Source organism: Oryzias melastigma, linkage group LG20 (genome assembly GCF_002922805.2).
Source record: "Oryzias melastigma strain HK-1 linkage group LG20, ASM292280v2, whole genome shotgun sequence".
NCBI classification, from domain to species: domain Eukaryota; kingdom Metazoa; phylum Chordata; class Actinopteri; order Beloniformes; family Adrianichthyidae; genus Oryzias; species Oryzias melastigma.
Genome location: NC_050531.1, coordinates 12,806,396 through 12,834,103, shown reverse-complemented (window position 1 = coordinate 12,834,103; position 27,708 = coordinate 12,806,396). Strand labels below are relative to the sequence as shown.

General features: G+C 36.5%; 3 protein-coding genes across 5 annotated transcripts in view; 2 read left to right on the top strand and 1 right to left on the bottom strand.

Annotated features, from left to right (window-relative positions):
* The first annotated feature begins 1,197 nt into the window (after positions 1-1,197).
* On the top strand, positions 1,198-10,010 carry zgc:112332 (uncharacterized protein LOC553712 homolog). Its single transcript, XM_036217525.1, has 14 exons — positions 1,198-1,226; positions 1,393-1,508; positions 1,696-1,851; positions 1,924-2,028; positions 2,110-2,319; positions 2,614-2,806; positions 2,906-2,986; positions 5,396-5,566; positions 5,784-5,899; positions 7,322-7,477; positions 8,762-8,866; positions 9,257-9,466; positions 9,597-9,789; positions 9,871-10,010. The coding sequence occupies exons 1-14, from the start codon at positions 1,213-1,215 to the stop codon at positions 9,971-9,973; spliced, it is 1,929 nt and encodes a 642-aa protein (XP_036073418.1). The 5' UTR covers positions 1,198-1,212; the 3' UTR covers positions 9,974-10,010.
* A 1,798-nt stretch (positions 10,011-11,808) lies between these two features.
* Positions 11,809-13,727, top strand: sec61g (SEC61 translocon subunit gamma). The gene is made up of 4 exons (XM_024280134.2): positions 11,809-11,968; positions 12,296-12,399; positions 12,548-12,650; positions 13,593-13,727. The coding sequence occupies exons 1-4, from the start codon at positions 11,820-11,822 to the stop codon at positions 13,600-13,602; spliced, it is 366 nt and encodes a 121-aa protein (XP_024135902.2). The 5' UTR covers positions 11,809-11,819; the 3' UTR covers positions 13,603-13,727.
* A 2-nt stretch (positions 13,728-13,729) lies between these two features.
* The window catches only part of tpk1 (thiamin pyrophosphokinase 1), an 83,944-nt gene continuing 69,965 nt past the window's right edge, over positions 13,730-27,708 (bottom strand). For all 3 annotated transcript variants that reach the window (XM_036217331.1, XM_024280131.2, XM_024280132.2), the window contains one exon: positions 13,730-14,132. In XM_036217331.1, the coding sequence (XP_036073224.1) occupies positions 13,981-14,132 (152 nt within the window). In that variant the 3' untranslated portion in view covers positions 13,730-13,980. The remainder of the gene's footprint in view (positions 14,133-27,708) is intronic.

The window sequence follows — 27,708 nt, the reverse complement described above, 5'->3', positions numbered from 1 at the left end:
TCAGAAGACAGTTCTACCCAGAATTCTCTGCTGTCACCTGCAAGGATAATTCTGTTCAACAAAACCAAATAAATTCACGGTTTACAGACAGAGCGGTGCCAAGTCCCTTTATTTCGGGAGAATGAGAGGAATCTTTAGACTGAGATTCTTAAAAAGTGAAAGTTTCTTATTGATCATTTTGTTCAGTCAGCACACCATAGCTGCTATTAGTGGGGTACATTCTGGGAAAAAAAATTTGGTGGTAACTCCACCAGGAAATGCTCCAAAGAATCATTTTATGACAGGATGGGGGCAGTGTGCAAGGATGTGGTGTGCTTATGCAAACACAAAGGCATGCGTGAAAAGGAATTTGATGTAACCATCCACTGACTTCCACCAAAACAGCTTTTATATGTACATGTATTGTATTTTTCTCTATTTTTCTAAAATGCATTTAGTCCAGCACAAGTCTGCACCTCCTTATTCTTCCATCATGCAGTTTTTTTTCCAACTTGTTTTAACCAGAGAGGACTCCAGGTGTAACTTGAAGGAGGGGAAACCCACCTTTAAGCAATAAAATAATATTACCGCCTTTTTAAAAAAACGGAATCAGCTGTGAGGTTCTTCTCAGATCAGCTCAGGATACTTGTATCAGGAGATAATGTGGAAAGCACCAGAAAGTCCACGCTAATGAAGTGCTGAGGTTTGAGTGGTCTCACCTGCAGAGGCAGGTTTTGGGTTTCACCTGCAGATGTGAACGAGGTCTCAGGTTAGTTACTTTACCAAAAACAGTACCGCTATCAAGTCACAGGATATTCAAATAACTGTGATTAGCAGGTTGTGGTCAAATATCAGAAGTAAAATCACCTGGACTATCATATCTTCAACAAAATAGCAGTTAAAGGTTCCGTTTTTCATTATACTTGAATTGTAAGTAGTTAAAAAAAAGCCTGCAGCCTAAAAGTCAGACTTTATTATATTACATAACTTATCATGTGCATGTGGACAAAATCCCGATTGGAAATTCAGCTGTAATTGATTAGTCACAAGAATTGCTTTTGAACAGAGGAGCATTTGTGACGATTGGTGACTTTCCAGAGATAAATAAGACTCCTCAAATCTTCACCGTTCTCTCATCACTAAATCTGAGGCTTAATACAAAGTCAGACAAGAAAATAAAGCAAGTTAATCAAGTTTTAGAAAAGGAATTTTTAATTATTCCCAACTTCAAAGATGCAAGCTGTCAGGTAAGCTTAAGAAAATGTGTAGATGGTGCACTGGTTCATTACTTTACTGCGCAGATGTCTGCATCTTTTTGAAGTCGGATTTGTCATATTTTTGTTTTGTTACATTGACTTTCGACTTTCAATATTAACTGATGTGCCCTTAATTTGTACTAAATTTATCCTTCAGATCTTTGTTCATTCGTAAGTGCTCCTCGGACGTGCGTCTGGATGGGAAGACGGCTATAGTAACAGGAGCCAACACTGGAATAGGCAAAGAAACAGCTAAGAACTTGTCCGAAAGAGGCAAGCAAACTCATCCGCACATGTAAACATCACAAACAAACAAACCAGACGTTTTTCTTTTCTCATTTGGTACCTTTTGAGCCAATTCTGGCTTAATGAAATGGACTTGTCAAGCTCAGATTTCAGCCTGCATGCACATGTAAAGTTACTGATCATGTGGGGGTTGGATTCATGTCTGCCTGCACAGGAGCCCGAGTGATTCTGGCCTGCAGAGATGTGGTAAAAGGAGAGCAGGCTGCTGCTGACATCAGGAGGGAGGTGGATGGAGCAAATGTAGTGTTCAGGCAGCTGGATCTGGCTGACACCAAATCCATTTGCCTGTTTGCTGAAAGCATTTATAGCAGTAGGTTACAGCTAATATTCATATTTTGATCTAAAAAGTTGAAAGATGAAATAATAATTTACTGTTTTACAGCTGAGAAAGCTTTGCACTACCTGGTGAACAATGCAGGGGTGGCCATGTGTCCTTACGCCAAAACAGCAGATGGATATGAGCTGCAGTTTGGCGTCAATCACTTGGGTAGGACTATAAAAATGTTCATGGATTTATTGGTTTTGATGAATCAGCTGCAGCGACCTTCCCTCACTTCCGTCTCCTCAGGTCATTTTTTCTTGACCTTCCTGCTGCTGGACCTGTTGAAGCACTCGGCCCCGTCGCGCGTCGTAAACGTCTCGTCTGCCGCCCACGCCATGGGCAAGATCCAGTTCGATGACTTGAACGGGGACAAACATTACCACCCTTTCAGTGCCTACGCTCAGAGCAAACTGGCTAATGTGTTGTTCACCAGAGAGCTGGCCAGGAGGACGGAAGGTGTGTGGCTGGAAAAAACAGAATAACCGGCAGTCTGTGTATTTTTATTTTTTATTTTTTCATGTATAAAAAAAGAGTTCTCCTGTCAGTGTGAGAGTCTCATGTCTAAACCACAAATGCTTAAGGCTAAAAAGCAAGCACTGAATGTTTCCTGAAAAAGACAGATGTCATTAATATAAAACAACCCTTGTTTGAGAGCCACACTATTTTAGATGTATGCTTATTTTATAATTTATTATCTATAAGAAAGCTGTCATTTTATATATTTTTATTTACTCCCTACTTCCTGTCCAGCTCTGGGTGTGATGACTTTCTCAGTTGACCCTGGGATTGTGAACACTGAAATAACAAGGAACCTTTGGCGCCCTCTTGTGGACATCACTAAGACCTTCAGTTTCTTAACCAGGACTCCAGCTGAGGGAGCCTACACCAGCATCTACTGCATCATCACTCCTGAGAGCCAGATGATCTCTGGTGGATACTACAGGTCTACTTCTTAATAAAATTTGTACATTTAGTAAAAAAAAAAAAAAAAAAAAAAAAAAAGGACTTTGTTGATTCCTTCTTTCTTATGCCCCCTTTTTAGGGACTGTGCCAGTGCAAAGAGTTGCAGAGCCGGCGAGGACGATGGCACCGCCCTGAAGCTGTGGGCCGTGAGCTGCCGCATGCTTGGCATCCGCTGGAGATAAACTACTCTCCCACATGTTTCCTTCAGCCTTACCCTTCTGATATAATACTTTCTAAATGACATAGATATGTGACTTAAAAAGTAAATAATTTTGACTGTGTGACAGAATTCAGCTGATTCCATTAAAACTATTATAAACCTTTCTTGTTATTGCCACCTTTTTTGCTTTTTATATTCCTAATGTAATTGTGCTTTAGTTTTTCATCTTTATATTGTTTGCCTTTATTTTAATTCTTCTAATAATATTATTAATGTCACTTTGATTATTTTTTTTAGGTTTTTTTTCAAGACAAGGAAATTTTATTTGTGTGCACATTTCATGTACAAAGACAGGTCAAAGTGCTTTATGTAAAACACCAATATTTAAAAGAAATATTAAAAGACTGATTATTTAAATAAAAATATTAAGACAATTTTAAAAAGAAATGAATTGGAAGCTGGCTTAAGTAAACTTTCGAATCAAAACTGATCAAATGCGTCTGAGAATAAGTGAGTCTTTAATCTGGATTGAAATGATCTTGAAGTCTGCTCCAGATCTGTGGAGCATAGAAGCTGAATGCAGCTTCTCCATGTTTGGAGAGTGTGTGGACATAGTCTCATAGTGTCAAACTGTAAAACAGCGGAAGCATCAGCTGCTTATTTAATTCTGCCATGAGGGAAAAAAACAAATTAATTTGCATTACCTTGCGATAACAAAGCATGTTCCCTTGTGATACGTTTTTAATTGTCAAGTCATCTCACAAGCCTGACCCTCAGCTTAATTCAGGAAAAAAAGAAAAATAGTTTTATAACTAGATTAACCCCCTGATGCCTATGGATGCTAATAAATTTGCAAATCAGCTCAAGTAATTGCTGTCAGAATTCATGAAAAGAAGTTACTGTGAGTCAGGATTTCAAGTCATCATCTGGTGGTTCAATACCTGGTCAGTTCAGTCTACAAGTCCATGTGTCTTTAGACAGTTGTTGATGCCCCAATTCACATGATGCAGAAAGAGCATGCTATTTAAAAATAATATAAATATAGAAAAGTATGCTGGGTGATTAACTTCATTGGAAAATTGCTAAACAAATTCAAACTTTTCACAATGTCTCACATTTTTATTGCAAAATTACAAACAAAGACAAAAAAAAAGATCCTTCTGGTTTTTGCCCCACTGGAAAATTACTCAACCTAAATAATTATTAACTAAAACAGAGAGAAAAAAAATCACAAAAAACAAGAACAAAAGAGGAATCTTACAGAAGCAAATTCATGACGCACATTTACACACAGAAAAAAAATCTTTTTACTTTACGATTTTTACTCTAAAAAAACAAAAACGTTTTTCTTCTGGGCTTTTAAACTCATATTTTTGTTTGTTTGTTAGCACTATGTTACTGCAGCGATAATAATAATAATTATTATTATTATTTTAATAATAATTATATTATTATTATTATTGTTACGAGAAGGAGGAGGAAAAGAAGAATGGAATTTTAAAGAAAAAATGATAGCTTGTGACCATCATATATATAGTCATAAATATAAAATTATTTATATGATTTTTAAGAATATATTTTACAGATTTCACTCTTCAAAAAAAAAAAATCTTTTGGACTTTTAAAGTTAATTTGATTTTGGCTGCAGCAAGGAACTGCAGCAAAACTACTACTACTACTACTAATAGTAATAATAACAAACCTTAAATAAAAATGTAAATAAAAACAAAACAATACTAGAATCTTAAAGAAGCAAATACTGGCTTCGACTAGATTGTGACCCACATTTATACAGTTAAAGACAGAAAAATAACATCATAATTTACATTTTTAACCCTGCAAACTAAGAGCATTTTTTTTTCTTTAGGGCTTTTAAAATTAATTTGACAATTTCTCTTTCATTTGTTTGTAGATCTTGCAAGTCACCCCAGTCATAATAAATTAAATAAATAAATAAATAATCTCTGGAGTAAATAATATAATGTTGCTGATTAAGATAACTTTAAGTTTGATATGAGGTCTGTTTGCTTTTTTCCCCCATATATTTTGAATAAAGGATTAATGATTTTGTATTTTTCAAAATGTGCCACGTCTACCTTTTTGACACCTCATACAAAAAAGAATTAAAAACCGTGCCCACTCGCTTGTCTTCTTCATCAGTGCTGCAGATAAAGTGGGATTTCTATTTCCTGCCATGAATCCTCGGCAGGCGACAGACAGCAGGGGGAGACAGCAGAACTTTCCCATCAGTTCTGCTTCAGCTTGAGTCCTGATTGGCCCAGCTGGAGAACATGGAGAAGGGGAGGGGAAAGAGAGAGGTGACAAGCTCCAAACCCGTGGTTAAAAAAAAAAAAAAAGGAAAAAGTGCTTGTTGAAAGCTGAAGAGGGTGCATGTGTGGGTTATTCCAGGGCCAAGTCGCGCACAGGTGCAGAAGAGGAGAATCAACAGCTCTGGAGGAAGAATGCACTGCAGGTAGGAGGAGGAGGAACACTTTCCCAACAACTTCTGACTTTGTGCAGCATTAGAGACATGAACAATGTGAGACATTTTAAGCAGATTAAACTACAAAGTGGCTCCAGGTTTGTTGGAGCCTTTTCTGCTTGTGTTCTCAGATGGTTGAAAAACAAACCTTTTAGCTTTTTTTAGGTTTGTTGCAAAATATCCATATAATAATCAACTAAATCGATAATAATATGCTGGAAAGTCCATGAAAATAGTGAAAAATGTTTATCAGAGCTGGTTTTCTTGACAAAAAAGCTTTAAAAACAGAACTTTTAGGGATTGATAATATTTCAGGAGTGCATGCTGCAACCACTGGTCATCTGAGGAGAGGCTTGATGGGAAAACGGTCATCATCACTGGAGCCAACACTGGCATCGGCAAAGAAACTGCCAGAGACTTGGCGAGGAGAGGTACGGTGCAGCTGCTTTTCAGTGTTTACTTCAATTTAACACCTGAATTTACTTCCAAATATAACATTGATTTGTTTTTTTTTTAATTAGATGCTAAATTAGGGTAACTTTGGTTCTAAAGTGGTTTAATGCACAGTTGCATCAAGGGAATTCTGCTTTTTGTGATGACTTTAAGCTCATTTGGTGGTTTTGAAACAATAAGGAGTCTTGAATTTATTAATTTAATGTTTTTAGCTAAATGAATTAAAAGTTTATGGCTTTTACTATGTAAAACATGAGACATTGTGTGGACTTAGGCTTGCATTGAGAGGGGGGGGTGCACCCCTCCTGAGATAGACATGCAAGAAAGCGAGTTGGGAGGGGGGAAGCCACACATGATCGCACGCACACACAGCAATATAGAAACTTGGTTTGTATGCGCGACTCAGTTTGTCTATTCATCCAAGACGCAGCGGGATGCAGTTCTATTCCCTGTGATGTTGTTTCATTTATTGTTTCTTTTTTTGTGTAAAATTTAAAAAAAAATCTATTGCAGTGTGGATCTTCCCTCTGGTGAACTGGAACAATAGTATCATCTTTCAGTAAATGGGATTTGGTCCTGACATGATGACAGCGTGATTGGATTTGCACAGACTCATAACAGGCGGGGGTACCCCGTGGCAGCTGCTTGTCACCCCCCCGCATTCACAACACCCATTTCCTCCATGATTTCATCCGTCTGGTATCTTGATGAAGTGACATCTCCCTGCAACCTGACTGCTTGAACTCAGAAGAATGACGACACAATGATCGATTGCTTAGTGTGACCCCTGCTTTCAATCTGTTTGTTTGCAATCCTACTGAAAAAAAAGAAAAAAAAAATGAACTTGAATACCCCGAAAATGGGGCGGACCATTAACGTCCTCTCATGGGTGAAGGAAGGCAGAAACTAATTAATGGCTCTGCCTTAATTGCGAAGCTTATTTTGTGTGTGTTTGTGGTGCAGGAAGTGTTCTCTCTCTATATATGTTGGGTTTTTGTGCCTGTTTGTGAATGGCTGGGTGAGTGGGTGTGTGCGTGTGTCCTCAAAACCCCTTTCTGGGCTCATTAAGGCAAATGCGTAGTAATTTGTGTCAGAGGCGATTGAAAATGACACAGTTGACAAGGTCTTGTGTTCGTCGCAGTGGAGTGGTGGGCTAAATGAGATTCTGAGTGGAAGCTTAGAAATCATTAAAGGGGGGGATCAAAAGTACGCAGAGATTTAAGGACTGTTTTGATGCTGGAAGCTTTTCATGGGAGGAAAACCTTGAATGAACCTCTCTGGTGCTAAAATGTACCTCGATTTGCATTTTTAGTTTATTGTAGTGGTTTAAATGTACTGTGATGTTGGAGAATGTTTCTTTTAGCTTGAAAAAACACGCATTTTGTCGCTTGTGTTCATAGGTGCTCGTATTATCATGGCGTGCAGAGACCTGGAAAGGGCAGAGGAGGCACGCACCGACATTTTTGAGGGCACAGGAAATGAGAATGTGGTCATCAGGAAGTTGGATCTGTCTGACACCAAGTCAATAAAGGCCTTTGCTGAAATCATCAACAAAGGTAGCATTCAAAACCAACCGCATAAGTTAAAGCAAAGGGGTTCAACTTTAATGTCAAAAGAGGTGAAAATATATGAGAGACAAACAACTTTTATTTTTTCAACCCTTTGAGATAGAATTGAGTCCAAATATCTTTTTTCATTTCTTCACAAAGAACAAAAATACATCTCTCTCTCTCTCTATAAATATATATTGTATCAAAGTTATTGCGCATTTCATATTTGAAGACCAGGAAAAAAAAGTTTTATAAAAGTATGTCTGTAAAGAAAAAAACATATGTTAATGTTAAATCTGGGTTCACATTAAATGTTACATAATATTCATTATTCATTTCTCACTGTAAACTTCTAAAGGAAACTCGTGACCAGGAAAAAAAATAGTAATTTACCCAAAACACTGATTTTTATCAGAGAAATCAATGTATTAATTTTGTTTACAGTCAACATTTTAGAAATGAGCGGAAAAGATGTCATAGACCAGAACCACAACAGTGTTGCCACATTTTTATGATGGAATTTAGACAATCATTATCAAGAAATTTGCATTTTTTTGATTGTTTGGTAGCCAATTATTATTATTATTATTATTTTCTTTCTTTTATGACAGGAACCAGGTAGAAATTAAAATAGGAGCCATATTTGTCTCAGGGGCCGGACTTTGGACATGTAAATTCAAATATATTTGAATTTAGACAATGTAGAATACCTGTATAAAAAATGACTGAAAAAATGAAAAAGCAGAAATAATCAAAAATAGCTTTAATTAAAAAAAACAAAACAAAAAAATATATATATAATAAATACACGTTAGTAAAAGGAATGATGATGCTTGTCTGAGGTGCCAAACAGAATTAATTTTTTTTTTATGTTTTACAATAAATTTTATTTCATTTTTGTTAAAAACATAAAAAAATGTTAAAAAATCCATAATTTATAGAATACACAATTTTCTTTAATAATTTGTCTAGTTAATCCAAAAAGACAAATGCTCTTACTTTCTCACAACTTTTTATCCAATTGTTGTCCGGTATTCATATAATGGACTGTTTTAAGTTGAAAAAATATCTATAATTTTACATGACTAATAAATCCATCATTTGAGAAACATGTATCTGTTTATATTGACAACCTGTACAAAAGAAAGTTTAAGAATTGGATGGGTTTCAATTGCAGACCTAAAAACAATGAGTCACTAACAATGAGTCATTGTTTACAAGACAATTATTTTTAGCTCATCTTTTAATCGTCTGCATCACTGCCTTTAATGCATTTCTTTGTGTTTGCAGAGGAGAAACAAGTAAATATCCTTATAAACAATGCAGGCATCATGATGTGCCCCTACTCCAAGACAGTTGATGGATTTGAGATGCAGCTGGGGGTCAATCATTTGGGTAAGCTGCTCTGCAGTTTTTCACTATTTCTTGCTATGATTTACCTCATTATTTTTTGCAAAACCTGCTTAAAATATGTGGTAACTTTATTACTGTGGAGTTTCAGCCTGTGTTATTCTAACCTTTAGCACTCTCTTTCCCCTGTATCAGACTGTTCCTCCTTTCCAGGTGAAATTTTCAACAGAGTTATTTTAGTCAAAAAGCTGTCACTGTGAACAGTCTGTGCTGGAACACGGTCGCCCACATGCATATGGACTTATGAATAGATGCACAAACCTACTTCTTGCATTTCTAAAGGGCTTTTGTGCATTTGTTAGGAATAAGATCATTGAAAATCATTGTAAGTGGATTGAAAGAACTCACAAAAGGGATGTTTTTGACTTTTCTTAGGTCACTTCCTCCTGACCTATCTGCTGCTGGACCTCATGAAGCGCTCTGCTCCCGCTCGGATCGTCGTCGTGGCGTCAGTGGCCCACACTTGGACTGGACTTCGGCTGGACGACATTAACAGTGAGAAGAGCTATGACACCATGAAGGCCTACGGACAGAGCAAACTAGCTAACGTCATGTTTGCACGCTCCCTCGCCAAACGCCTAGAAGGTTAGCTTCTCAAGACAAATACTCAAAAACCATAAAAAAATTAACTTTGCATTTAATTCATGAGTTTGCCTTCAGAGCTGAAGCAAAAATGAGTCTGGATTGTGTGTTATTTCAAATATTTGAATTGCAGAAACAGGAATAAGTGTGTTCTCTCTGCACCCGGGGGTGGTGCAGTCCGACCTGTGGCGGCACCAGCATCAGTGTATCCAGGTAGCAGTGAAGATCTTTAGGATTTTTACCAAGACACCAGTGGAAGGAGCTCAGACCACTATCTACTGTGCCGTAGAGCCAGGTCTGGAGATTCTTAGTGGACAGTACTTCAGGTGATTTAAACTACCTACTGCTTATCCTGCATAGTAACGTTTCTCTACTCATGGTGTCAACCTGTCTGTGTTTGTGTTCAGTGACTGCGCCCCTGCAAGGTGCTCAAGAGCGGCTGCCGATGACGACCTGGCAGAGAGACTATGGGAGATCAGCTGTGAGATGCTTGGCATCACTTGGCAGTGAGCTAGCTGCAGGAAATCACCTGGGAAACAACAATAACTTATTCTCTGTATAAACATGATCGTTGAAAAGCACTGTCGAGCACTTTTATAGACACTTCACTTGTACTTCTGTGACATTTTAGCATTTTATGACCTAATCCAAAACCTCTCTAAAATTACTTGTTTTATGGAATACTGCCAAACCAATAAAGAGTTTAAGACAAATATTATCCATATCTGCATTAAGTTCATTCTTACATTAAAATATCTTTAGATCGTTACAAGGATTTAACAGCATTAAAGCGTTTCATTTTTTTAATTGATTTTCTTTTTTTTTTTTTTGAGTAACATGACACTAAATGAAGTAAAGATGTCACAGATTATATTTTAGTTTATGATTAAAAATTCTGTTTGATAATAAGTGATGTTCTAACTTGTTAAATTATAGGTTAAATTATAACCAGTACTAGAATGACTTAATTGTGTTTATTCCTATAATGTTTATTTTGGTTATAATTTATTCTTTATATATTTAGGAAAGGGCATTTTGAAATCCAGTCTAGCCTGATCAAGTTATAGGCAGGGTTGTATGGCTGCTGCATTTGTCCTCTCAGTACTGAAGGTGTCATTGATTGAATTTGAGCCGTTTCTGTGGGAGTCGTCTGAATATTGGTTCAAAGTTTAGGAGGCTGAACTCTTAAAGCCTTAAGCCTTCTTTGTGTACAGAGACAACAAGTAAAAATTCCTGATTGATTGTCCCCACAGTTTATTTTAAAAATCAATTTGTGTAAATAAATGCATTGATTGGTTTCACTGAGTTTGGTTGGGTCATATTTTCTGCTGTTTCAGATGCCTTACCTGGAAAAAATAGCAACACTTTGTGTGATGCTATAAATTCATACATTGCATAAAGTGATTAGTATTTATTTAATACTGTATAAATTTGCAGATATCACAGTTCTACTAGTTTGTAACCTAATTGTGGCTCTTTAAAGCATTGCTAGAGTTATCGTCTGTGCTGTCTGCTTCATGTGAATAATGCTTGGTCAGGTTTGACACAGTTAAGTCTGTCTGGAATCAGAATAATGGATGAATAGGATGGCTTAAAGTCTTAGCCAATGCCACCCAAAGAGATGTCTAGTGGAAATTGTAAAATCTAACAATAAAATCCTTCTAACTTATTAGAAGGCAAATCAATTCAAAGACAAAAAAAGACAAAAAAAAAAAAAAACTGCCATAGGAAACTAACTAATGTTAATCTTCATCACATGGTAGAGCATTCATCACCTAAAGAATGTGCTTTGACCAAATGAGGTCTATGGAACACTTGATCTCATTTGAAACATTGGCGTGACTTGTTACAATACCAGAAAAAAGTAATTTGCTTTACATGTGTCTCATAATATAATAAATATAATACATTTAGCAGTTATCATAGTTTTTGAGAAATTCAGAGTTGGATTGATGTTGTTTTACAGCAAAAGTTTACTCTTTTGGAAAATCCCTGCTATTTATTCCCAAACTCTACATGTAATAATAGATATTTTTCACTTCAAAACTTTAAATTTATCCTGTTTTTTTAGAAGTTTCGATATGTAATTTCAGTATTGCAGAGAATACTGAACATTATTTAAAGGCAAAAGTGAGTTTACTAAATTTTTGTTATATAATTCTGGCACTTTTATCATAACCCATATTAGATTGTAAAACGAGATTACATGTTAAAAATAAACAACCTTGGATAAACAACAAGTGAAAGAAAATACTGTGAAAATCCACCAAGCTCAATTTTAATCTCATTATAAAATTCTGTTGTTCTCTGCCGTCATTCTGTTAAACCTCCGAACCTGCGGGTGGCGCTGCAGATAATGCAGTCATTTAGTAGAAACAGGAAGCAGCATTTGACGCATGCGCCCTTTAAATCTACGTCAGCTCTCAGCAGTTTTCTTCTCCACAGCCTAAAGGCGACGTGTCATATTTTCCTCTGGCTTCTCGTCGACTCCGCGTCGAAAAAAAGGTAAAAACGAGAGCATTTCTTTCGTATATAATTTCATTTTATTACTGTAAGAAGTAAGCTTTAATGGGATAATACTAATGTGTTTCAAATTTCATTTTTACTTGCTGACTACAAAGCTACGTTGGCAGAACCCATCAGGCTAATTTAGGATAGCATTAGCTAGATTTTTGGTTGTGGAATAAGAAAATAAATACGATAAATAGTTACTACTATTATTGTAGACTCGTCAGATAGTTTATTGAAGGAATATTTTGGATTTGCTGTCGACGTCAACATCAGAGTTGGTCGAACGTGAAGCTTCAACACGAACATTGTTTTTGTCCGCAGATTGGACACCATGGATCAGGTTATGCAGTTTGTTGAACCCAGTCGGCAATTCGTCAAAGACTCCATAAGACTGGTGAAAAGATGCACAAAACCCGACAGAAAAGGTAACTTTCAACCCTCCTGCCATAGTGTACCCCGTTTATTTGGTTAAAATGTAGTGCCAAATGTCCCTCTTTTAAAATTAGTTTTACATGTAAGAATAATATATTTCAAGATTTGTTATATTGACGTTTGACATTATTTTTGTCCCAGAATTCCAGAAGATTGCAATGGCCACAGCGATTGGGTTTGCCATCATGGGATTCATTGGCTTCTTCGTCAAGCTCATCCACATCCCCATCAACAACATCATCGTGTAAGTGATATTTACCTAAAAACAATGCAGAGCTTTTAAAAGAATTAAATCTTTATTTTCAAAGTATCATTGTTAAAATCTCATTAGATCTCTATCAGTGCTCATAAATAAAGGAAAGACAGGTCAGCTTTGCCTTCTACCTCACAGTCACTACCTGTAGCACTTATTGGCAAATAAAAATTAAGACTTCAGCCAGAAATATTAAACTTTTTGGGGGGGTTGAAATATATATTTTCTTAACAAGCATCAGGGGCGGAGCTGCCTCCAACAAAAAACTTTGCCCCTCACTTAACTGTCATTTTTTAAATCAGTATTGGTATAATTATAGAAAAAGATTAAACAATATAAGCCTTTTCCAAGCATTGAAGCACAAAAGCAATATTTTAAATCAATTAAAAACAAAAATAATGATACTGTTAGAAATATGTAATTTTGATCCTGTCATTTGTAACACCATTCCACTTTGCTGCTATTTGCCATCCTTCCAGCCTTCTGCCCCACCATATAAAATGTTCTAGTTCTGCCAAACACACATTTTCTTTAAAAATTATCTTGTGCTTTAACTTTTTTTGTATTGAAACTCCGACATGGTATTAAACTGTTAATAATTCCCTTTCACATTTTTTTTTTAGATTTCTATAACAATTTAAGAATCAATGGTGGTGATATTAATTTATTAAAACTTTTTTTTTCTAATTATTTTGCTATTTTTCTTGGATTTGGATAACTTAAAATTTTCATTAAAAAAAGATCTGAAGACTAACAACTTAAATACAGATAAGTGTTTTGAGAATAGCAAGGAAGCACAAAACCAGTAATAGGCAGCTGTGATTATGACTAAAGATATTTATAGATCTATGAATTTTCATTTCCCCCCCCCCCCCCAACAATAAAACTAGTTGTTCATATTAACACTTTTTCTTTGCTCTTTCTTTTTTCTAGTGGTGGTTGAAACCTGGAAAAAGCAAAGATGTGATTCGTTTCTGTGGACAGACGATGGACTAGCGTGACGGCATTTTTACATTCTGAGCTCAACATTTCTATTTTGATGTGTAAATAAAATCAGTTGAAGCCAAACATCTGGTTTGTTTATTCTTTATTAACAAAAAAATGAAGCTTATACAATTTCTTTAAATCATATTAGAAAAAAAGTGTGTGGATACCTAAGGCACACAGGCAGCTACAAGGCAAAGCATAACTACATTTAAGGCAGCAAAAGTCATTTCTAAAAATTGCAAAGAATTTTGGCTCAAACTGTGAAAATTGGTCACTGTAACCTGAGTGTTTAATTTATTTTTTTATTTTTCTGTCATAATTGAGCAGGGTGTGTTCAAAATCCTCCTCCACTTTTGAGGATGCCCATGGTCCAGAGTAAAGGCTGATCTGTGGTCACAGTGACAGGTTTCCTGGGCTTGCCTGGGTCAGTCAGCTCAAAGGAGTTGGATGTGCTGACCAGGCTCCCAAATTTCAGGATCTGGTCATCTGGAAAGACATGACAAACGGATTCAACACAAGAATGCAAGTCTTTGCAAAAGGGGACTACTTGTTTTTAAGCATCATGTGCAGAATGGTAAAGTTTGAAAGCAAACCCCAGAATAAATGTTCCAAGGCTTTTTTGTGTGTAACATGCTTTTTATAAAACCAAAAAGAGCTAAACAGTGACACCATGTGGAGAAAACAAGGTACAAATATATTTTACCACAAGACAAACTGCCATCTGCTGTTCTCCTGTGGGAGCTGAGGCAGGCTGTGAGGGATCCTCACTTTATGCAACAACGGGCAGAAAAGAAGCAGTCATTGCTCCTCCACAATGCTTATTCAGTTGTTTTGCCTCATGTTACCCAACTATACTTTTAAGCAGCAGAACATTTTTTCCCTAATGTAAAGAATTCTGCTTTAAATGGAGGAAATCTGATTTAACTTAAAGCAACTTGTAAAACGCCACTATCAACTTTTTTTTTTTAACTGCAGCTAAACCTTCCATTTAACTCTTACAAATCCCCAAATCTAAAAGTTATTTTAGCTGCTTTGTTGATGTGTCACTTTGCACAGTATGAGCTCACAAGATGCCTTTACTATCAAAAGCTTATAAAGGACACGAGGAGAATGTTTGCCCCCATTTGATTCCCTTTTTTAGCATTATGATTTTTTTTTTTTGTGTATTTCATTACCAGTATATACAAGTGTTTAGGAAATCATTATGGTTTGGTTTTACAATTTAACTCAAATTTGTTATCTGCTAAATTCTGCTTTTTGTCATTTACTTCATAAATGTATTAAGGATTAAAGACAAATGCATATTTTGATAAATGGAAAAAAAAATAGCATCCAGTTAAAAAAGGAAAACATTGGGAGTAATTTGTCCTGTAGAGTGGCAACAGAGTCTCTGAACTAAACTGTTCTAACAGGAATGAATCATGTCGGGTTTGCAACTCATCCATACCATTAACTATGCTGTTTAGAAGACTGTTGAGCTTTCTAACACACAATCAAGCACACTGTAACTCATCTCCATACTGATCAGAATGATTATGCCAAGGATTCAATCATGCAGAGTAATTGGTCTTGAAAAGCAAGAAAAAAAAAAATCACTGCTTATGCTTCAACAGGCTCAAACAGCACACACACAGAGTTTACACGTCACCTTTTTAACATTTACATTTATTCATGCAGCATTAGATCTGGACAAATCTCCAGGTGATTGGTCTGTATGTTTGTGACTAATAAGAAAGATTCAACAAGAATATTTTTTTCTGGGCTTTTTTTTTTTTTTACATTTTGATGTGTTATTAGCAGAAGTTGTAAACCAAACAGTCTATGATAAAATCTGTCAGCAAATCTATAAAAGTCTGCTTCAAAAGGTTCACATCCCATCAGCTTTGCTTTATTGAACAAAGGTTTTCAGGAAGCCCTTCTGCTTAAATCAAATTATTTCAACAAACTAGGAAGGTTTTTTTCTTCTTCTTCATATCTTTGAAATCTAATTATCTATTCAGGTTCTATGCAGCGTTTGAACCTGTGTCAGAAATCATTTGTGTTCAGAACATCACATTCAAAAAAGAAAATCAAAGGGAGCTGTAGTGCAACCTGTTAATCACTTCATCATTAAAAGCTCTCCTTTAGTTTGAAATCTTTAAAGACTGCAATAACCAGTTGAACTAAATCATATCACCAGATGAATGTTAAAATCCACGAAGCCCAAAAATAAATATATATAAATTAGTAGAAACATCTTTTACTTGAAGTCCATCTGCATATTATTTAACCAACATTACAGAAAATGAGTATTTTATCAATAAACAAGAGAAAGAAATCTATTTTACTTTAAATCAAATAGTAAGGATACCAAAAAGAACGTAGAAAAATACGTCTCCCTTGTAGGACTGAAGGTGGAGGTGAATCTTTGGATCGCAAACAAAGAAGGACAGAAAGAAGGCTCTTTTATGCAAAAGCCCGTTTATCACATAGCTCCAAAGAATAGTCATCTGAAATCTAAATGCATGAAAATCCTGCCAACTCATGCCAAAAACAGCTCTGTAAATATTTGGGACTTTTTGAAATACCAAGATTTTGTAGAACTGCCAGTACAGACATACTCTGGCAGTTATGCACAGCTGCAGTTTAAACAATAAAAAAATATGAAAGGAACATTAGTAACTGCGGAATGTGACAATTAAATCTAATGAAAAGCAGCGTCACAGGTTAGGCTGTCACTTTAAAAGTAGAAAATGACCTGATTGACAAAAGGTATAAGGTCGTGTGCTGGACATCTTCTCATTGATAGGGTGGCAACAAAGTATTTATCTGTCATACTGGAGTTGCCCCACTTAAAAAGATGAGAGAAGTTAGTAATGTTCATTATAGATAAACTTCAACTGTAAGGACAGACAGTCAAATGCGTTTCCACGGTTAAGCCTCGCTTCCACTGAGTTTGTTGTCACGGTACATGCGTGATGTTGACCATTAGTGTGTAATCGCGTTTTTTTAGAGCAACAACTAGAAAAGCAACAGCTATGAAGGTCATCCACCAACTTGTCTTTTTATTGCTTTACTTCTAGTACATCGTGTATAACAGGGATTTAATGTTGTCTAAAAGAAGATTGCGATGAATATTGTAGTAAAATGCTTACAAACATTGGAAACGTTAGCTTAAATTAGCGCTTTCTTTATGTCATCATGACTTTCTGCCAATCAATGAATGGCCAACCGTTGGGTTTCATTTTTCAATGGACCTACAACGGATTAGGGCCTCCAAGAAGTACAGTACAGTACTGTTTAATGGATCAATTTTACAAAGGAAAAGCTCAAAATACTGGATCTACCAGTTTGTTACTATGCTGAGCTCTCTTCAGATCATTGACCAGTCACCTTATGTATTTCTGAGCATTTTCCTTGTCATTCTTAAGCTAATTTGTCCTCCATGAAATTTTACATACAGCCCAATAGAATGCACATTTTCTATGTGAATTTTTTCTCATTAAAATGCAAATAAAGTAGGCAAAAAAAATCACAAAGGCAAAAATGAGCACAGAACAACAAAGATGGTAGGGAATGAAGTGAATCATTTGTCCACAGGCGCCTGCGTTCACATCAAACAAGGACAAAGGAAAAAAAAAATCCTATTTTGCTTCAAAGACTCTCAAACAACCAAGGTATTAGAGCAGCTTGACTCATAATGGGGAGGAAAATAATTCTTATGTGAAGTTCGGTTACTTAATCATAGAGCACAGAGCTGCAATTCCTGTGTGTGAAAATGAAGTGCTGCTGTGCTGAAGTTTCCTCTATGTTTCCACCATGCTTTAGCCGTGTTTTTACCAGCATGACACTATTAGAGCGAAAAGTATAAGGTAGTAGAGAGAAAGCTTGAGCACTGTATGGTACTATGTCAGTCGGTCAAAAGTCTTTGACAGAGGTATAATGAAACAAGAATGACATAAAATTGTGAAATCCAAAGTCAAATGTCTCCTTCTACTTATACTGAAAACAACAGGCTCCAAAGAGAGCATTTGATTTTCAGCTGAGGGGGGACATGGCTTTTTAAGACATGTCTCCACGTGTGTTCTCTGTACTGTTCCTTGAGCGGGGGCAGATATGAAATTATCCAGGGATTGCTAACTCTGAACACAGCAGTTATGTTAATCAGAGGAGAGTCTATATGTCAAACTGAGGACGTCATCCAAGGACAGAGCCAGGTAAGAATAATTCCCAGAACTACCACTAGAGGCAGCAGAGCACAACAAGAAGAGGAGCCAGTCTCAGCAGAATGCGAGTGTTATCTAGGTTCACACACACAAAATCTGTTTCCACATCCACTCACCCACAAACGCCTGCTAACTTACCTCATCACAAAAGGCTTTCAGATAGCTTCATTAGTAATCCCCTCCTAAAAGCTGATAGTGATCAATAATGGCCCCCCGTAGCAGAGGGGACCGCAATGTGCGTCGCACCCTCCAGTGATAACAATGGAGATGTTTGCTGCCTGTAATTGCATTTCCAGCTCCACGGCTGAAAGGGCCCGTCAGCTGTAAGTAGGACCATATTTACACAGCAAATTACCCAGGAGAGAGGCAGGGCGAGCAGAAGAGAGACTTGCACACTCTCATGTTTCTGCGGACAGGTAGAGAGGGGAATTATGGGTGTTTGGGGCATTTTTGAGAGATGGAGAAGACTGTTGTGGCTCTATTTTTGCCTACTCTCAGTGTTGTGTTAAGAGGCTTTCAGCGAATGTGTTAAAGGTGCTGGCTGAAGCATTTCGAAGCACCGAAATATCAAGAACAAACAGTGCAATAGTTGAGACAGCTGGTGTCTATCTAAACCTTTTGCATTACAGGCAAAAAATGTAGGCAGTTTTGTGAACCTGTCTAACAGCATCCGCACGACTTATTCACATAGCTTTAAAAATGGAATATCAAGTGATGTGAACATTTTGATGAGTAAACAAGAGATGGAAACATCCAAATTACTTCCACTAATCACCAATAATAAAAAATAGATTGTAAGGAAAATTTTCCAATTTACGTTTCAATTTTTGTTGAGTCAGTTTTAACATTGATTACTTAATATTTTCTCATGAGTAAAAACTAAAAATGATATATAACCTGCTCAGGATGCTTTTCTCCCCTACTTAATACAATTTATATTCATACATCTTACAATTGAGTTACTTCTAAACTCCCTATGTAAGTTGTATTTTTTTTTAAGCTTAATGAATGAAAGCTGTCTGAAGCTACGGAAACACTGGACATGTGTGAACAAGCTAATGCAGGTTCTGCATGGTGTTCACACTGGACAAGCAGAAAGGGGCTTCTTTTTCTACTGTTTACTAGCACATATCCACCGTATCTTGCAAATCTTTTCCGGGCTTTTTCTTTCACAGCTCTATTCCGATATACAAAACGGGGTCATAATTCCGTCTGAGCACAAACCATGATTATTATTTCTTCTTCAGGATCAATTTTCAAGCGGTTGGCACTTTCGTGAATTAAAAAGGACTCAATCTATACGACACGACCAAATCTGAGTGCCTGACTGGTCAAAGTTCTACCAGGTGTAAATTTTAATGTGCATTCGGTGGACATGCATTTTATAAGTGAAGCCCAGAAACAGTCTTTTGAAGGTGTGTAGCTGAAATGCATGTTAACGTTTGAATCGACTTTTCAATATAAGCGGCTGCATGAACGAGAGTTGCCAAAGGCGGTCTGAATGTCGCTTCAGAACAGATTGGTGGAGAATCCTGAACTGAATAACTCCTAACATGTTCCTCATTTGTTAGAGAAGCAGCTCAGATGCAGAAAACCTTATATATAGTTAGGACTACAGTACATTTGGGTTCTTGAACTATTGAATGGGATCAGGTCACACCTTAGTACTAAAAAAACAGGACACTTCTGTGAAATTGAACTCTTAGAAAGGCATCTAATTAAATTGAATAAACTCACCCACTGAGCCTGCAGTAAAAATAGCAAAATCCAAATAATTTTTGTGTCCTTTGATGCAGAATTGTCATGTTCTGCTCTCTGAATTTAATGAGTATCACAAGCCACCAAGATATGTCACAGTGTTACTCTGTCTGTGGAGTCACACCGCTGCTACCTCTATAACATTTATGTAATTCTATATTTTTAGCATTTTATTGATAGCCTTATTAACAACTATATTTAAATAAGTAAATATTTTAATAGTAATGACCAAACAGTATTTATAAGTGAATATGGTCATCCAAACGTCTAACCAATATCTTTGGCCATAAAGAGACAACTTATACTTCAACAGTCAGTCCTCTTCATCAGATGATGGTACTGTCAGTATGCATAAGCATTTCGTCCGTCTTTTAGCTGTTCCCTTCTTAGGGTTCACCATCCACCTCCATCTTTTTAATCCTCTGGATCCTCCTCACTCACACCAAATGCCCTCAATTTGTCCTTGACCACATCCATCCATGAACCTCTTCTTTAGCCTACTTCTAGGCCTCTTTCTTGCTATGTTACGTTCACACTGAGCATGTGTTGCGGCATTCAAAAACGTCAGTTCTTGAATAGCATGTGTTCACGCTTGTGACACTGTCACCCCATTGAAAGTGTATGGAAAAATATGTAACCATGTTGTTAAAAAAAAAACCTTGCAGGGGCAACATGTTTTCTGTATACTGTAAGAAATAAAGTGGCCAGTGTTTGTAGAAGGACGGACTGTTTAAAACAAATGCAAAGGAACTTTAATAGAAAAACAAGGCCTGGACACCTGGAGTAAAAAAAAATAAGACTGTCAAGGAAGGGGCGGAGCAGAAAAAGGAAGCCAGGTGTACCACAGGAAGACAGAGTCTGGAGGAGGAAGAGAGGAGAAGGCCTGAGGATTCTCCCCCCGACGTCCAGAGCCATTCTGTGGTTACCTGCTTTACGCCACCGGATTACCTTCTTCCTTTCTGTGGATGGATCATCGCATGGGTTTTTGCTTTCCATTTTTTCTATTGTTTTTTCCCATTGGATGCCAACTTCACAGACTTGGACAGAAACCGGTGAGACCGAGCCTGTTTATTTCTTTTGGATTTTGCTACGCGTAACTGGGACTGAGAAAAAGAACTGATCAATTTGAGAGACATTATTGAGTATTGTGTACATTCCTGCTTGTAAATGTGTTAATTGGTGGTGGATCTGTTAATTGAGAATTTGTTTGGGGCGTGGTTAAGGGTAATATGAATACACCAGAGGAAAACTTAAAGTGAGACTGTTGCAGAGTTTTTTTTTATGTGTTATGTTGAGGTTGCTTATAAATTCAAGCAGTTAAAGTGCTTATGCGTACTCTTTCTCTGTGAGAGAGCAGAGAAAGTTGTTACACGCTGAACTGTCTCTAACCGATACTAGCACATGTATCTACAGCTAGAAGAGGCAAAATGTTGAAGTTGTGCAAATCTGGTGAATCTTCTTCATGATGAATTTTCAAACCGCTGGCACTTCCGTGAATTAAAAAATACGTTGCTCATACGTCACTACTAAATTTGAGTCCCTGGTTGGTCAAAGTTTAACTTTCAAAATGGGTTCAGTGGGTGTAAGTTTTGTGAGTAGAGCCCAAAACTGACTTTAAGACTTGCTTAGCAACATGTAAACATGAGAGTTTTGAACGCGGAAGCCAAAAACACGTATTTACGTGACTTTCCATAGACTTTTATTTGAAAGTGGTCACTTAAACGTGTTGCTAAGGTCAGTGTGAACGTAGCATTGGGCATCACTATTCTATCCTGTCTAGCTACACTCTCCTAATCATTGCAGTCACTGATCTTTTTCATATCAAATTTGCACAAGTTTCAATCGACTTGTGTGCTCCTCCCTCCCCTATATACCATCCAGTTGTCCTCCCTTGTTTGGAAAGTGTGTTTGCCACATGTACATCCTTTTAGCACAGCACTATTTATCTTTCTGCATTCCTGTCCTGGACACCCAGTGTACAAATCACACCCTTGTTACCCCTCTTTCTTCAACCACACGTCTGTTGAAGTCTGTCCCGATCACCACTCTCTCCCCTCTACGGTTACCCTCAATCCCCTCATTCATTTCCCTTGAGAATTTCTCTGGCTCACATCCTATCTGACTGTGGGGCATAACCAGTGACAACACTCAACATCGGACCTTCAACTTCCAGCTTTAGATTCATTGCTTTATCTAAAACTCTCTTTACTTCCAGAATATTCCTTCCTTTGCTTTTCTATCCGTATTGTAATAAAACGGCTTGATCCTGCTCCCAATTTATAAGCCTTTCTTTCTTTCCATCTGGTCTCTTGAACACACAGGATATCCTTCTTTCCATCGCAACTCTTGTTTTCCTTCTCAAAGCCTCTACATTTGAAATTCCAAATGCTAACTCTACACTCCTACCCTTCTTTTTCCCTCTCTGTGTACAAACACATATTCCTCCTCTCCTATTTAACAAACAGTGGTTCATTTTCCATTGGCACCCATTATGTCAACAGCATCAGTGGAAGATTTTATTTATATATTTGTATTTATCCATTATATTTTTATCTCTGAGGACTTAAACTAAAATGATTAAATGAAAAAAGGCCTTTTAGGTGACAGTATGACAGCACATAACAGTCAAAGTGTTACTTTGGTTATTTTTCTGAATAAAAATTAAGACAAGAAGCAGGCAGTGATTCTTTTTAAGCACACACGTGTCACAATATATCAACCTGTGACTTCAACGCTGAAGACTCATTCATTTTATCCCCCTGACATTCCCTTTATATTCAAGGCTCTTTATTGGCCCTGACACGAGTTAAAATGAACTGAAGCAGTGTTAGCACCATCTGCTGTGGAATGATAGCTGCTTCCATTAAACTTGGTGGGGTTTTTATAGTGTGAGTTGGCAAACCTTGTTCTGGCTGAAGGCAACCTTCAGATAAGAAAACTTCTCCCTGCAGAAACACGGTGACAATCAGCTGAGAGACGAGCATAACAACAGACAGCATTGCTTATTAATGTTAGGGAGTGATTGCTGGAGACAGGTTGTTGTTCTTGTGTTTGGCTCAGAAAGGATAAACAGACACCAAATAAGATGTCATGGAGTGTCTTTAGTCTACTACGATTACAAGGTTCAAATCCCAGGGGTCATGTACTTAGGCAAGGCTCTTAACACTACTATTGTTCTTGTTTTAATAAACATTTAGGTCATTTTGCATTAGACAATCCATCAAATTTGCTTTAATTTCATGACAATTATTACACAGATCACCATCCTGTTGTCTTTACAATGTGGTCTTTGTTTGTATTTGTCAAAGAGCACGCTCTGCCTCCTTGCTCTTCTGCTTCTCCACTGGGGGTGTTAGCACTGGTTAATACTAGTCTGCCTTTCATTTCCTATTACTTCCCCTGTTTGTGATGAGCACAGTACCAGAAATCCTGTAAAAAAAACAATTAAATAGACCTTTTTTCCTCCAGTTGCCACACTATGAAGCAACAAAAAATATACACATTTCATTTCCCCTGTCTAGAAACTTGCTGAGCCGGGGTGAAGGTGAGAGAGGAAATGAAAGGGACAACATAATGTAAAAGGTGGGAACACTACGGAGAAAGGTACAGGAAAGGACAGCAAAGACATAGGTGGAATATGTGAAAGAAAGCAAGGTAGCTAAAAAGAGACCAACAAACATCTTGAGACTGAATCCTTAACAGAAAATAAAAACTTAACAAGAGTACATGCATAAAAACTCAAGGGAAAGAGAAGGCTATAGAGTACATAACTGCATTATAAGACAGATGCTGCAGAAGAAACATCTGGCACTAGTCTTCATTGGCTAACCCTAGCCTCTCGCATACTGGCACAAAACAAAAGTTTCCTCCTTTAAAGCCAGTCCAATAAAGTATTTAGAATGTTTCCAGGCTGCTTAAATATACAGATGCACAAACTATTTCATGGTTTGTCAAAAAGCCAAAGACTGTCCAGAAAACAGTCCCAGATTTATTTATTTTAAACTCACATTCCATCTGCTTTCACAAATATTCTATAAAGGATTCAAGTATCCGGTTAAAGTTTACATTGATAAAGAATATTTTACCTAATGAAAAGGCTAAGGGATGACTGAAGAACTACTGATTTAACTTTTTTCAAAGTCGGCTCAAAAGTCTGCATTAGATGACGATAATTACCCATCAAGGCGATTGGGAATCCATCTGGAAATACCATCAATACACATTGCAATATATGTGACCACAATAATTACACTAATTGGGGAACTTTTTTCTGCATACTTAAATTGTCCAAAGTTTCCATCTCTGTAACTTGTCGTGTTTTTAGTGCAACCCAAGAATATTGAATGCGTAATGAAGCTCCTATTAAAACACTGTCTCATTTACATTCCAATGTGTTTTGAAGGCTTCCATTTCATAAACACCGTGAACTCATTAACAGTGAGGGCCTGGCTTTCTAATCTAGCCCAAAGTTTACTTTTAATTAAGATTTCTCAATTGCTTTGGCTCTCTGAGAGACTTTGCTGCAGAAATCCATCTGTGTTTATGAATTGGTTTGATCAAAAGCAGCACCTGTGGACATTGGATCGGTGTCTCACGATCAGTATCTGATGTGTGTTTTTAGTTGTGGGTCTCCTCATTTTCTGATTCACACGAATGTCATCTTTACTTTGTTGTGAATTAGTGAAGATATAATTTTTATACTGAGTTTGATGGTTGCTGGATTCTTAACATTAACAACATTATGACACATTTTTGCATGTATAGCGTTGTATCGTGGTTCACCTTACTTGACATCTACGTTTTTTTTTTTGTTTAAATTTACACACTGTTGAGTTGTTTTTTTTTTTTTTTAACAATTAAAGTCAGTCACGTGTCTCCCATTAAATTAGGGGTCCCCAAACCTCAGGATATGGAATCCGACCCACTGGTACTGGTCCGGATCTCGAGGGTTCGCGGCCCCTGATTAGCGTCTGTAACCCGGTACCAAGCGGGCGGGTAGGTTCGAGCCCCAGATCTTGGGGACTCCAAACATCAGAAAGTGATGCGGAGGGGGCCTGATCCATACGTCCATGACAAGTTGCGAGTGAGAATGTGGAGCTTCTGTACAGAATGCATGCAGCTTGCCAGAGTTACACAAATCTTCGATCGAGAGCAGATCTTTGTTTTCATTCTACAATACTGAACTTATTGTTCTAGGAAGGTTTGAACTTTGAGAGTTTATACAAGGGAGAAAAGTATGAAAATGTTCAGGTATGCCTAAATTGTATACAATGTGTAGTGAGGAGTTTTGCAGACTTTAAACATTTGTAATCCTATTTTGCGGATTTTAACAAGCGTGGAATATTTTTAGATCATAACCCCTTCGATAAATAAGATAACACTTTATACAGTTTTTTCTTTTTTTCATACAATACTACTCAGATAAAACACCTCTAGCCAATTAATGCATCAAATTTTAAGACATTTTGAGATTTTAGTGTGCAGTTTAGTCAAAGTTAATTAATATAACAATTATACAAATTAATTGGATTATTTTTGAGTCCAATTAGACCAATGATCAGTCTCTTAATTTAAGACTACCAACCAATGATTTCCTCGTTTGATATAACTATGACCTATTTCGTTTTGACCCTTGACCAAACTGTCAAAAAAGAATTGAACTGCAAACTGCTAACAAGCTGAATATCTCTACTTGCTACATTCTACAGCTGAAAATACATGTTATTTGTGTTTAAAAACATTTTGCTACTATTATCTTCTTCTAATGTGCAAAGGTTAAAACATTCTTAGCTCCTACAACCCACTTTGGGTGGTACTGAGCCAGTACAGGACTGCATTATTCAAATATGTTAAATGCACAAATTGCTATAGTTCTTATACACAAAACATGAATTTAAAGAAGAGGGTTATCATAGCTTCTGTGGATACAGTGCTACCTTACGTTGTCAGCTTTATAGTAAAATGCATTTTTACTAATCAAAACCTTACTGAGAATTTGTCTTGTGATTTTCAAATTTAGCAAGAGACAAATTAATGCTTGAAAAAGCCAAAGTGAATAAAAAAAAAAGTCTGAATTCTTTTTTAATCAAGCTTGGATGAATGAGAATAGGCTGATACAAGCTATAAAAAACAAACGTCTTATTTACACCTCAGCTTGAACCAAAACCTCGTCCTCCCAGAAGCTTGGTCTTTAGTTATTCATGCATCAAAGGGAGGTAAGCAGCCAAATAAAAGACAAGAAAAAAAATATTTGTGCACATGTACTGCAGCCATGCACAGAAATATATTTCAACTTACACACATGTTGTGTCGAGAAAAAAAAAAAACACAATTTGTTCAAATAAGCTGTTTGCAGTTTATCCTAATCCAACATTATCATGGCTAAGGTTTTAACAGTCCCCCCAAAAACTGCACCAGAATCAGGCTGTGCTGTAGCAAGATATAAAAAAACAAAAAAACAAAAAAACAGTTTATTTATTTATTTGTCTGTCACAAAAACAAAACAATATATCACACAAATCAGTTTTTGGGGGGAGAACATAAAGAAGAAAATTCATTATTTCTGTCCCTTTAACTTTATCAATAAAACTATTTAAAAAAACAAACAAACAAAAAAAAAAAAACACCGGATTGCAAATATCAACAAATACAGATTATTTTGTTGAAACCTAAAATACAAGTATAAATTATAGTCAAAACAACCAATAATTAATTTTGATAATTAATTCTATTTGTGGTAAATGAACGAGAAAACAGAGGTTTGCAACATGACTGAAAAGGTTTTTCGAGAATTAGAAATGCTAGTTAGAAACAGATGAGGATTCATGGTTGAGCACGTTTGTTATCACCAGAAGAAGAATTTTACTAATTATCTTGCTTCCATTCAGTTATGTTTGAAAGTCCTCTAGGAGAAATAACATTTTTGCACAAAAAAAACCCTCTTAAAAAAAACAACAAAAAAAAAAAAACAGTTTCACACAATTTATTAACACTACTGCTAACTTGTGCTCATTGGTTCATCAGTCTGTATTCACAAGCAATGTAGGGTTTCAAATATTTATCGTGAACATGAATAAATAACCATTAAAAGAATAATTTCTTACATTAAAAAATAACCTTTGAGGGTAAAACTTAAAATTGCTCTCATTTGTAAATAATTAAGATGCACTGAGAAATCTACCCTAAATGGCTCTGATTCATCTAAAACAAGCATCTAAATGCAGTTAAATGAATAAGCCTGCTTATTAATAATTTTATAAATAAAAACAAAACACTTCAATCTTTTTACTGAATTCCAAAAAAACAAAGTATACTTCTTTAATAATGGATGAATCATTTTACAAGAATAATGTCCAATAAAGCGAGAACAAAAGAAATAATTTTTAAAAAGTCAATATTTGGCTCCTGAATTATTGAAAAATTTTAATCACAATTTTTAAGGCTGTCATTCTTTATTGAATGACCTCAGCATGATAGTTTAATTTTCTCTATTTGAAAATAAATTATTGCACAAGAGATTTGAAAGTGTTTATTTCTCTGGGTGTTTTCCATCATCGTGTTGGTTTACATGAAGTAATGGAGCATATTTTCAGTGTGTTTACTGCACATGTGGAGGTCTGTGTCTGAGCTATGAGATGCACAAGCTGCTGTGGAAAATAGCACCTGGCTGTGAAATTGTGTGTCAAGGAACGTAATGTCCCTAGCTTAATCAGTTTGCTTCCCTTGTTTCTCATGGAAACCAAAGTGAATACATAACACAGCCAACTCATTTTTGTTATCATAGGCATTGCAGTTAAATAAATATGAAATCCCATCAACATAAAGCTTGTCGAGATGAAGATTTCTAATCAGTGTAATTAAATCAATTAAGCCGGGGAGGTGTTTGTAAAAATAATCATAAGAATCAATGTTTTTGAGCTTGCACGTATAAGCAGAGTATGTGCTAGTGCGCTGTGTGAGAGCTGAGCATGGCAGAGGCTTCCAGTGGGTAAAGCCATCTGCTGTTATCATTGCTGCGGTGACTCGATGATACTCCTCCGTGTCAGACTAATGCTGGAGTACTTGTTTGCAGTGGTACTCGTTTCTGTGGGGTGAGGCAA

Excerpts from the sequence above, each read along its gene's own strand:
- zgc:112332 (XM_036217525.1), top strand. Across the intron at positions 2,029-2,109 it reads GTTTGGCGTCAATCACTTGG|GTCATTTTTTCTTGACCTTC; the intron begins GTAGGACTATAA and ends CCGTCTCCTCAG. Across the intron at positions 9,467-9,596 it reads CCTCGCCAAACGCCTAGAAG|AAACAGGAATAAGTGTGTTC; the intron begins GTTAGCTTCTCA and ends TTTGAATTGCAG.
- sec61g (XM_024280134.2), top strand. The coding sequence starts at position 11,820 with ATGCAGTCATTTAGTAGAAACAGGAAGCAGCATTTGACGCATGCGCCC. Across the intron at positions 11,969-12,295 it reads GACTCCGCGTCGAAAAAAAG|ATTGGACACCATGGATCAGG; the intron begins GTAAAAACGAGA and ends TTTTGTCCGCAG. Across the intron at positions 12,400-12,547 it reads CACAAAACCCGACAGAAAAG|AATTCCAGAAGATTGCAATG; the intron begins GTAACTTTCAAC and ends TTTTTGTCCCAG.